This window comes from Mytilus trossulus, chromosome 7 (genome assembly GCF_036588685.1).
Source record: "Mytilus trossulus isolate FHL-02 chromosome 7, PNRI_Mtr1.1.1.hap1, whole genome shotgun sequence".
NCBI classification, from domain to species: Eukaryota; Metazoa; Mollusca; class Bivalvia; order Mytilida; family Mytilidae; genus Mytilus; species Mytilus trossulus.
Window position 1 is genome coordinate 43,130,122 of NC_086379.1, and position 11,948 is coordinate 43,142,069.

An 11,948-nucleotide genomic window follows, 5' to 3' on the forward strand; every position below is an offset into this window, starting at 1 on the left:
TTTCAAAGGGAAAGTTCGTGCAAAAAAAGCGGCATTATCATTAATTATGCAGAGGCGGATTTATGGGGGAGGGGCCCGGGCCCCCCTTTTGAGAAAAAAATGGTTGATTATATAGGGAGTCACGGAAACGGGTCCCCACTTAGGCAGCTAGAGGGACCCCACTTATGAACATTTCTATATCCGCCACTGTTATGTCATTACATTTAACATCAAAAAGGGGGGTTGTGGCAAATAAAATAAAGATTTTTGTAGAAAACCCACAGACTTTAAAATAAGAGAGTGTTGTACGAAAATTTAAAACATAAATAGCTCACTTGTTTTTCTTTGACGTGCTAGCATTTATTGTTTACAAAAAGTTCTAAACAACGGCTTTATTTTTTTTAAATATTCGTGCGCTGAGTCACTATTAGTCGAGCGAACCCGAGACGGTGTACTTGAATAATTTGTCCATATTTCTATTTGTAATATCTAAACTTATAAACTTGTGGTGCAGTGCTAGCATTGATTCGGATTTTCTTAAAATAAGTTTATAAATTTAGTTAATAGGGATCAGTTCGAAAAACTGGCACAAATCATTGTCCTATTGTAGAATAACAGGCACTTGTCTCAGATTGAGAGAAAAAATCCTATATCCCTAGATCTACCTAGGTATAAATATAATAGGAAATTTTTCTGAGACAAGTGCCTGTGTGTAGGATGGTAGATTTATACCGATCGTATTTGTTAGGAATCTCAATATATCAAGTTGAACCTGAAAAAGAAAGCCTACCATTGTCAAGTCAAATACAATTAAGGAAGTATAAAATCAATCATTGTCAAAATATAAGTCTGAAAACTACAGTATTATTAAAGAGCTCTTAAGAGTTCATGTTCTTTGTTGTTATGTATATATATATGCAACCCGACTTTAAATAAAAAAATACTTTACTTTAATGTTTAACGTTCAAATGTATTGTAAACGTATACAGAGTAACAAAAACATTTTATTTCTGTTGGAAGTTACTTCCCCTTATCGACATCTTTTAACAATGGCGTCTGAAGAAAGTGAAATTTCAAAAACTGGTAAAATGATTTAAATCAGGTTCATCACTCGACCGCATGTCATGATTAATGATTTGAGATCATTGTTTTAATATTGCTACCTTTTTTCCAAAATTATTTTGCATAAAAATATTCATATAAATTAAAATTCGGCTATTTTTTTTATGTCTTGTCATTTCAGTTTTCCCGAATTTTTGCCGAAGTTTCACTTTTGGACTAAGGGTTGCTCACTTCAAACAAATAGTTACAAGCATTATATAATAATCATGTTGAAAATAGCAATTGCTCATATGGGGAAATGAAACAACAAATTCAATGTGATGAACAGAAAATTATGTGTTGCTCTGTGAACTTGTATAACTTGTTCAATTAATGTTGATGTGACAATGGCTCCAAACCGTTGGTTCCATGTGGAGCTTTAGTAAAAAGGTTGCATACATCCAATATTATGAAAATGTACTGGATCAAAGACATTTTCATAATATTGGATGTATGCAACCTTTTTACTAAAGCTCCACATGGAACCAACGGTTTGGAGCCATTGTCACATCAACATTAATTGAACAAGTTATACAAGTTCTTCGATTCACTACAAAATTGCCGGATACCACGACTCGGCACGAGAAATACAAGAACAACGTAATATCCCCAAAACAAACTGATATATCCTTATATCAACTTTTTTTTATGGTGTTATACTGTGTTAAATAAGTGTAACAACATACAATTATAAAGTTAAAAGCGTACATTATTGATTAAAGTACACACAATCTTGGTCAATCTTCAGAAAATCCATTTGTATGTCTTGTATTGAAAACATATGGCAGATGTTACATTTAGTATACAAGACATGCAAATCGAAATCTTGAGGTGAAATTGCGCTTTTATTGAGTAAAAAACACGAATTATCTTTAATTAATATTGTTAAATGTAGCACAACACATAAAAAAATCTTGTTTATGAGATATATTACATGTAGTTTGATTTTAGGATACTATACAAAGGTTCTTGTATTTCTTGGGAAATCGGGGTACTGAAAATGACCAATTATATTAACAGATAACACTTAAATGCCACAAAATCACAAAATAAAATGTATCTGTAAATTGTCCCCATAGTGGCAGTACTAGTGCAGATATCATATTCTTGACAAACTGAGCTGGTACCTTAAGTTTCCTATGGAATTCAGTAGACAGAACTGAGTAGGGATATATAGGTGCTAAATTATGTTTGTTTATACATTGTAATACAGAATAAGCTCATGACATGATGCACAAATCTTGTCCAAAGTATTAAATCACTAAGACTGAAAACTGACTGCAGGATTTAGGCCGTACAAGTACCTGTTGTTAGTGTAGCCATAAGTTACTACAACAGGGGTCCAGTTTACCTTTTGACCTACAAGATATACTTCATTAAAACTATTGTCCTCATACAACAACCACTTTTCTTTAGTGATCATGTGATGTCCTACATTTCCCACTAGGACTTCAAAATTTTACTGGAACTTTGTGGAACAGGTGTTACAAATGAGGTCTCACTAATCATGCTTATTACAATGTACAAAATGTAGCAACTAGAAGTATATTTTAGTGAGAGAGAAAAAAGTAGCTTAAAAATCTATACATGTATCAATAAATTTTGAAACATACAATAAATTGTCCTTTTTAATATCAAAGAAACTAGAGAATTAACTTTGTATTTCCATTATCAAGGATATGTTTAAGATAATATATACCTTCAGAAAACCTGATGGGTCAAACTTCACCAACAGACCAGAAATTTGGTTAGTAAACAAATGTAATTGCACTTTCATGTGGGTACAGGAAATACACATATAATATACATGATGTACCAACGTACTTTTTAAAAACCTGAAAAAGGATCGATATTACTGGAAACTTTATTCTATATAGTTCACTACAGCTTTTACATGTATATATAATTGAAAAAAATAGTATGTTTGTCTCAAGCTGTTCTGGTCATGTTAATGATGTTAATCCAGCCACTATTAAACAAAAATCTTATTCCATACACAGTAAATGTTATTTTATATAGTGCAAGACATCGAAGTTGAAACTACAGATCTACAGAAAAAAGAATTAGAAAACAAAGAAAAATCAGAAGATACTGGAGGTACATCTAAAGATAACAATAACTGTTCTCAAAATACAGGTATGAATTGAGAATTGAGATTATTTATGATATCACATGAGTTCACATACATCTAAAGATGACAATAACTGTTCTCAAAATACAGGTATAAATTGAGAAATGAGATTAATTATAATATCACATAAATACACATACATCTAAAGATGACAATAACTGTTCTCGAAATACAGGTATGAATTGAAAAATGAGATTATTTATCATATCACATGAATACACATACATCTAAAGATGACAATAACTGTTCCAAAAATACAGGTATGAATTGAGAATTGAGATTAATTATTTTATCACATCAGTACACAATACTACACATACATCTAAAGATAACAATAACTGTTCCCAAAATACGGTTATGAATTGAGAAAGGAGATTTAATTAATAATCTCGCATGAATACACATGCATCTGAGGATAACAATAACTGTTCTCAAAATACAAGTATGAATTGAGAAATGAGATTAATTATCATATCACATAATTACACATACATGTACTTCTAAAGATAACAAGAACTGTTCTCAAAATACAGGTATGAATTGAGAAACGAGATTAATTACTAATCTTGCATGAATACACATACATCTGAAGGTAACAATAAATGTTCCCAAAATACAGATATGAATTGAGATTTGAGATTAATTATAACATATCACCTAAATACAAATACATCTGAAGATGACAATAAGTTTTCCCAAAATACAGGTATGAATTGAGAAATGAGATTAATTATAGAGTAACTCATCAAAGAATTTAAATAGAGAAAAAAATTCAACAAGTGACTTAAACAACAAAGTAATTCACACATAGCGCATGAGTTAGTTATCAGTGTTGTTCGGTCACGAGTTGAATATCAGCCTTCACTATTATCTTTTTTGAGTCCACAATATTTTAAAATTTTAGTTGGATTTTGTTGGCTTGTAGAGAAGAACTCTGAAAGCAATTTTACAAGCAAATGCCGTTTGACTTGTGGTTAATTATATATAAGTGTAAAGACTGGATAGATTTTGATATTTGAATTCTTTGATTAGTTATTCTTTTTATTACATTGGCAAATGACTTTTTTTATTATGGATAAAAGTAGAAAATTTCAGGAACTTAATCTTTTTCTATGCATTCACAATTTGTTTTGATCTGAAGTTATTGACATCTTGACCAGGCCTATTGTTGTATCACAAGTGAAATAATAATATTTATTTCACATGTGAAAATATTAGTTTTTGATTCACTGGGAAATTAATGAATTCATTTGCAACCAATGTAATAATTAAAAAGTTTGGCTGCATATCGTCTAAAAATCATGAGAGAAATAGATTCCACCACTAAGTCTTGGATAATATGATATGTATCCCTTCTCAACAGTTTAATTTTAAATATTGAACTGTCATAGTGGATAAGTTAACATATTGTATTACACTTAATACAGTGGTAGAATCGAATCCTGTCGAGGGAAGAACCAAAAATTTGCGAAAGCAAATTTACAGATCTAACATTGTTGGGTTGATGTTTAGACGAGTTGTTTATCAAATTTACAGATCTAACATTGTTGGGTTGATGTTTAGACGAGTTGTTTATCAAATTTACAGATCTAACATTGTTGGGTTGATGTTTAGACGAGTTGTTTATATATATATATATATACAACTCGTCTAAACATCAACCCAAACAATGTTAGATCTGTAAATTTGCTTTCTATATATATATATATATCAATTATATATTATGGGTGTTACCTATACTAAATAAAGAACATACATACATGTTCATATAATTTATAAGATAGAAACACAAAACACTAAACAGTGACACATCCCTCATTAGTAATGAATTAAATCTGAATTGATTGTTTTTGTTTTTGCAGATGTAACAACAAATGAATCTGACAGTTCTATCGACACAAGACAAAAAGTAGACTTTAAAGTGATATTTAACAAACAAAAATATGATGTAACATTTCCAATTGATGAAACTATTGCTAAATTAAAATCTCATATTGAAACACTAACAGGTGAGTTAGATAACATTTTCAAATCTGACAACAGGTAAAGGCTTAGTTGATTGTTAAACTCTTAACATGTAATGGTCAGGTGTGGATCTAACCAGTTCAAAAAAAGAGGTGGTTCACCCCCCCCTCCCCTAACCCCAATCCCCTGACACCATGAATCGTTCACACAATTAAATTGAAAAATTAAAAATTAAAAAAAATTGGTTTTAAACCCCTGACCACCAATTTCTTTTGCCAATGGTGGTAAACTGTAAAGCAGTATTGAGCTAAGTAATAATAAAGAGTATGCAAAAAGACATCTAATATTGCAAGCCATCCAATTGCAGTTTTACTTTTTATGTTGAATTAGTATCATTTTATATTTATGGTATAAGATTGACCAAAAATCTTGCTAGTAGTCCGATACATGTATTAAAATTCATGAAATTTGTTTTTATGCCCCATTTATGGCAATTATCACAATTTATGTTTTCTGGTCTGTGCGGACGTCTGTCCCGCTTCAGGTTACAGTTTTTGGTCAAGGTAGTTTTCGATGAAGTTGAAACTTAGTACACATGTTCCCTATGATATGATCTTTCTAATTTTAATGCCAAATTAGAGATTTTCCCCCATTTTCACAGTCCACTTAACATACATAATGATATTGCGGATGGGGCATCAGTGTACTAGGGACACAATCACATATTACAGTCAGTCTTCTTTTGTAAGAATAAAGCTGTATTGAAAAAGAAAATAATATGTAATGGTCTAAACCAAATTTCATGCAGAGTTTGCGAAAAATGTCAGTCCTCCGGATTTCACCACAAAATTTTTTCCTAGTACTGACACAATTTTAGTATTTTTCAATAGATTAATAGTTAAGGACCAGCAGATTTTCTTCAAGGACCACCAGGGGAAAAAAGATTTCGCAAACTCTGATTTCATGTAAACTGAAATAAATGTCAGATGATTAGAAATTTATGAATGTGTTTTCAAATTGAAGTTTCATTTATAAAACAAAATATTTATTTTCAGGTGTACCATCAGCAATGCAGAAAATTATGTTTAAAGGTAAAGTACTGCTTTCTTAACTTTTAAAATATGACTAACTTATTGCTTCAACAAAACAAATAAACAGTTTTGAACATCTGTTTCAGAATTTTTTAGATTAAACAAAATTAAAGATGAGTTTTATCTACTAAAACCACCAACCTTCAGAAAGAAAATTGATTTTGTGATTTATTTTGAAAAATCCTTTTTATTAAAATTTGAACACTTTATTAACTTACAAGTTCTGAGGATTCATTTTTTGAAGGGTATAAATTTTCATCAATGGATATTTGATTTTGTGGTTATTTTACCCTATAGAAAAGGTGTAACTTTTTTAACCTTTAAATTTATTATAATACTCTGAATTTCTGTATAAAAATTGTCCTGATGAAGCCTGCCTTGCAGGCGAAACATGTAGACCAAAGCAAATAAAATTGCAGACCATTTGAAGTGTTGTTGTCAATTCTGAGTATTATTTTAATGTTGCATTCATTTGCATAATTTGACAACCCTGCATACCAAGGTATCTACTTCAGGGTCTCTATCGAAATGATTCACACAGGCGTTGGTTCACATCATGGAGTTTAATTTAAATTTATTGTTCACCTGTACCAAGGAAATAGACTTATATATGTCAAATTTTCATATTTACTTTCAGGGTTAGCTAAAGACGAGTCAACATTAAATGATCTAAAAGTAACCAATGGGGCGAAAGTAATGGTAGTGGGATCAACGTTAAATGATGTATTATCAGTTAGTAAGCCGTCAGAAAAAGAAATAAAAGAAGCCGCAAAGTCAGAAACAAGTTCTAAAGAACCATTATCAAAGTTAAAAGTAAGACTGAACCATCAATTAAAAGAAATATATTATAAGCTTGATATTACGCACAATATAGAAAATGTGTGTAAATATTATTTAGTGAGAAAATATTTTGTTTGCTAATTGTAATATTGACAAGCCTCCACCAATGAAAACCGGCTTGCACATATGACCAATCGTGCTGATAGTGGTGTTTAACACCTATTATTTATCATAAAATTGAATGTAGCATGTTTTAAGGTTAAGACTTCTTCAAGCTATGTAAAAACAGATTGATTAACGCCAGCAGGCATTTTGACATCAACTTAGAAAAAATTGCTCTTAGCACAAAAGAAAATATGATCTTTGAGGGACTCAATGGTTAAAGAAATAAAGCAGACTTATTAGGTGAACAAATATACTGTTTACAAATATATAAAAGTCCCTGGGTTATATTTGATAGTAAAATATCTTTTTGCAGAGGCATGCTCTATTGGTTATGAAGGACTGACCAAACTTTTGCAATTCTCTGTCTTTGAATGAACTCCATGCATGATAATAGGAGAGGGAAAAGCATTTTATTCAGAAGCTGATATGCTCAATTTTGGTATACTTGACTTCAAGTTTTTTTATTTGCCAAAATGTACAGCTTGCAAAATTTGGGGCAATTGATTTTACAAAATATCAGAAAAGTAGAATGTGTCACTTTTCCACAATGTTATTACAAATAAACCAACATGGCAAAACTGCTCTCAACTGAGTAGCCAAACTCAAGAATTGTTAAGTTGTATAAATGGATTGAAAGACTATAAGCTTTGAAGGCAATGCATGACTACACGAAGACTTGCATCTATTAAAGTTAGGGGGAAAAGTATAAGAGTTGAAAAGGTATAGAAATATGACCTTGAAATATAGCATTTTTCTTAGCAATAGCAAGAACAAACACACTCAATATTGTCCACAACCTCTGAATCAATGTATATTCTAGGACTGACCTTTAATTTTTGTTTGCTATGGACCACAGTGTTCTACCCCAGATATTTCATATAACATCTTGGTATTAAAGGAGATTTGAAATGCACATTTACCATCATGTTTCCAAAAAAGTATAGCATCACATGATGATGGTCATCCATAACACAAAATATAAGAAAATCAAGTCAGATAGCATCATGTTAAGAAATATAGCACCACATTACCATGATGCTAAAAGGTCCAGGGGAAACACTGGACCATATTTTATTAGTAAAACAATATTCATTACAAGTGAATAATTTCAGGAACATAAGAAAGTATTAGACAAATATGGGAAGCCTGATGATGCATTGCCAGGAGTGAAAAATGTAAAAGAACCACTGCCACCAACCCCAGTAGCAGGAATGTGCAATAAATCTGGGGGAAAAGTTAGATTAACGTTTAAATTAGAATTAGACCAAGTATGGATAGGTACAAAAGGTAGGGATAGAAACACAAATAGACTTTTCTTTTGTTAGATAGATATAGGAAGATGTGGTATGAGTACCAATGAGACAACTATCCATCCAATCAAGTAACAATTTATAAAAGTAAACCATTATAGGTCAAGGTATGTCCTTCAACATGTAGCCTAACTAGCCTTGTCGCACACCGAAACAGCAAGCTATAAAGGGCCTCCAAAAATAGTGTAAAAACATTCAAACGGGAAAACCATCTAAAATTTAGAGTATACTAAAGATTCATTATTATTCTCTGACAACAGTTTTTTTGTGGATTTTGTGTGTGTAGGCAAACCACTATTTTCAATGTTCATTGTAGTTAACATTTTCTATAGAAATTTTGGCAGACTTTGGCAAGCCGCAAAATTATAACTTGTATATCCACCATCTTCGCTAGCCAAGGGTTACGATCCACTCCCGCTCTCTTCACCCTTGGCGGGTTGAGCCAACATTTGTGATAACAATGTTGTGCCATCTATCGGAAGATAAAAATCAAGCCAATTCCGAATACATTAGTCTTGACCAATGGTAGCACTTGAACTCTTCAATTTGGAGGTAAAAACATGGTAGCGTCTAGATTCTACACACTTGGTAAAGCCGAAATGAAAGCATAATTCAACATTCATGCATTTGTGCATGACACATACACAGGAACTTCTATTTGTTGATTAAAACATTCAAGTTTTCACTAAATATAGTCGTATGTTTAGGGATGTAAAAGCTTGTTGCACAAAAAACATGTGGCAATTGTTTACAAACACTTTCTACATTTACACGTGATCATGTTATAGGCCTATTTTGATTGGATGCAGCGAGTTTTGACTGCAACCAATTAAAATCCTTACCTTGTGTCTCCGAAATTTTATCTCAATCCGCCAAGGGTGAAGAGAGCAGGAGTGGATCATAACCCTTGGCTAGCAAAGAAGATATCCACAAAAAGACAATTCTTATTTTGGACAAGAAAGTCATGTTTTATAATTTTTAACCCAGTGAGGGATAGCCTTCTTTTTACTTAGGGATGTACAACAGTTGAGCTGATAGATTCGCAGTTGTGGACATCTTCAGCTGTTTCTTTGCTTTAAGCCATTCAATTGATATTTTTTTTTAATTCATAATCTTGCTGCTGGTCTCAATATGAAGGTCAAGTTCCATACTGATGATTTATGTTTGTCCTTCAGGTGTTGCACTTGATGCCTTTTGAGTGCACTTGAAAACTATTCAACATATACTTTTTGTCGAGCCTGCAACTTTTGTTGCAGAAAGCTCGACATAGGGATAGTGAACCGGCGGCGGCGGCGGTGTTAGCTCACTTCTTAAAAGGTTTATATTTTAGAAGGTGAAAGACCTGGATGCTTCATACTTTGTATATAGATGCCTCATGTTACGAAATTGTCCGTCAGTCACATGTCCAATGTCCTTGACCTCATTTTCATGGTTCAGTGACCACTTGAAAAAAAAGTTCAGAATTTTTGTAATTTTGAATTCTCTCTTATTATAAGTAATAGGATAACTATATTTGGTATGTGCGTACCTTGCAAGGTCCTCATGCCGGTCAGACAGTTTTCACTTGACCTCGACCTCATTTCATGGATCAGTGAACAAGGTTAAGTTTTGGTGGTCAAGTCCATATCTCAGATACTATAAGCGATAGGGCTAGGATATTTGGTGTATGGAAGGACTGTGAGGTGTACATGTCCAACTGGCAGGTGTCACCTGACCTTGACCTCATTTTCATGGTTGAGTGGTTATAGTTAAGTTTTTGTGTTTTGGTCTGTTTTTCTCATACTTTATGCAATAGGTCTACTATATTTGTTGTATGGAATGATTGTAAGGTGTACATGTCTAGCGGGTAGATTGACCTCATTTTCATGGTTCAGTGGTCAAAAGTTAATTTTAAGTTTTGGTCTTTTTATCTAATATTATATGCCAAAGGTCAACTACATTTTATGTACTGAAATATATTATGATCTTAATGTCAATCCCACAGGTTTTATTTGACCATGACCTCAATTTCACGGTTCATTGCACAGTGTTAAGTTTTGTGTTTTGGTCTAATTTTCTTAAACTTTAAGCAATAGGTCAACTATATTTGTTGTATGGAAGCATTGATAGCTGTACATGTCTGCCTGGCATGGTTCATCTGACCTTGACCTCATTTGCATGGTTCTTTGATCTTTGTTTAGCTATCTTGGTTAATGTTAAGTTTATGTGACAGTTGTAATAAAGCTTTATATTTAGGACTATCAACATAATATCAATGATTAGTAAAGAAGGCGAGACAATTCAGTGTGTGCACTCTTGTTTTAAACTGTTGTTACTAATGACAAAATAGAGGTTTGATATTGCTGAATTTTTATCTATTTTTTTGTCAGTTATCAACACTAAATATCAATTATTAAATTTTATGTGGTTTTTTTTTTAGAAAGAACAGAAAAACTTCCAATGAATTCCATAAAAGCTGTCCACAGTGAGGCCATTGTTGGTCATGAAGGATATCATATATTGGTAAGAGTAAGACTTATGTATTTAAGGGTTTTTTTTTTGTAAAAGATAATTAGAGTGACTGAAACAGTTTTAGCATAAAATAAAAAAATACTACTGTGACTTGAAAGAGAGGCAAAATATACTAAAGTGATATTAAAACTCAAAAGTGAAAAACTGTCAATGCCATGGCAAAAAAGAATGAAAAACCACAAAAAGACAAATAATAGTACACGAGACAAAACATATAAACTTTTAGACTGAGAAACACGAACCCAACTAAAAACTTAGGGTGATTTCAGGTGCTCTGTAAGAGTAAGCAGATCCTACTCCAATACACTCCACTAATTAAGTCTATAAATTTGGTAGGTCAAACTCTACGAAAGAGGACAGGATTGTAGTAACAACATTTCAATATCATTGAATCAATAATAAAAATCAATTACATATAATACAATTTGCTTGCTTGAAATTATGTATTTTTTTATATAGGGTATACAGTTGGGTCCGACAGAAGCCTCAAATTACTGGATTTACTGGGTACCTGCCCAGTATGTTGATGCTATAAAAGACACTATTCTCGGAAAATGGCAGTTATTCTGATGCAGGAATTGTGATAGGATTGGCATTACTTTCCATATACCATGGAGGGCAGTTAAACTGTTGTCCTGTGGTGTTCTCAGATTGTGATAAAAACAATGGCGTTCTTTGAATTTAATTCAAAATAAAACGTTTACCAAGCTATAGATATGCTTTTGATGTTATATCTGAAAAGGTTTCAGAAGTTATCTTGTCAATTTTGTGTCATCTGCAATAAATGTGAAAGATTTTATACATATCAATGCGATTCTGGTGTAGCAGAATAAAGTATTTACATTTTGCCTTAAAATACAGATACATGTACGAGGGCTGGACATTATTTTCTTGGTTCAATGACAGCATAAAAAA

At 32.0% G+C, this 11,948-nt stretch overlaps 1 protein-coding gene across 3 annotated transcripts; it reads left to right on the forward strand.

The window, feature by feature from the left end:
- The first annotated feature begins 977 nt into the window (after positions 1-977).
- Positions 978-11,746, forward strand: LOC134725111 (ubiquitin domain-containing protein UBFD1-like). 3 transcript variants are annotated; one of them, XM_063588658.1, is made up of 8 exons: positions 978-1,062; positions 3,100-3,216; positions 5,074-5,220; positions 6,232-6,267; positions 6,905-7,080; positions 8,325-8,499; positions 10,942-11,024; positions 11,493-11,746. In XM_063588658.1, exons 1-8 carry the CDS (start codon positions 1,029-1,031, stop codon positions 11,601-11,603), a joined length of 879 nt encoding a protein of 292 aa, XP_063444728.1. In that variant the 5' UTR covers positions 978-1,028; the 3' UTR covers positions 11,604-11,746. The 3 variants fall into 3 exon arrangements, with proteins under 3 accessions (XP_063444728.1, XP_063444729.1, XP_063444730.1); XM_063588659.1 differs by having other exon boundaries at positions 3,100-3,177; XM_063588660.1 differs by lacking the exon at positions 3,100-3,216 and having other exon boundaries at positions 1,005-1,062.
- Positions 11,747-11,948: the final 202 nt, after the last annotated feature.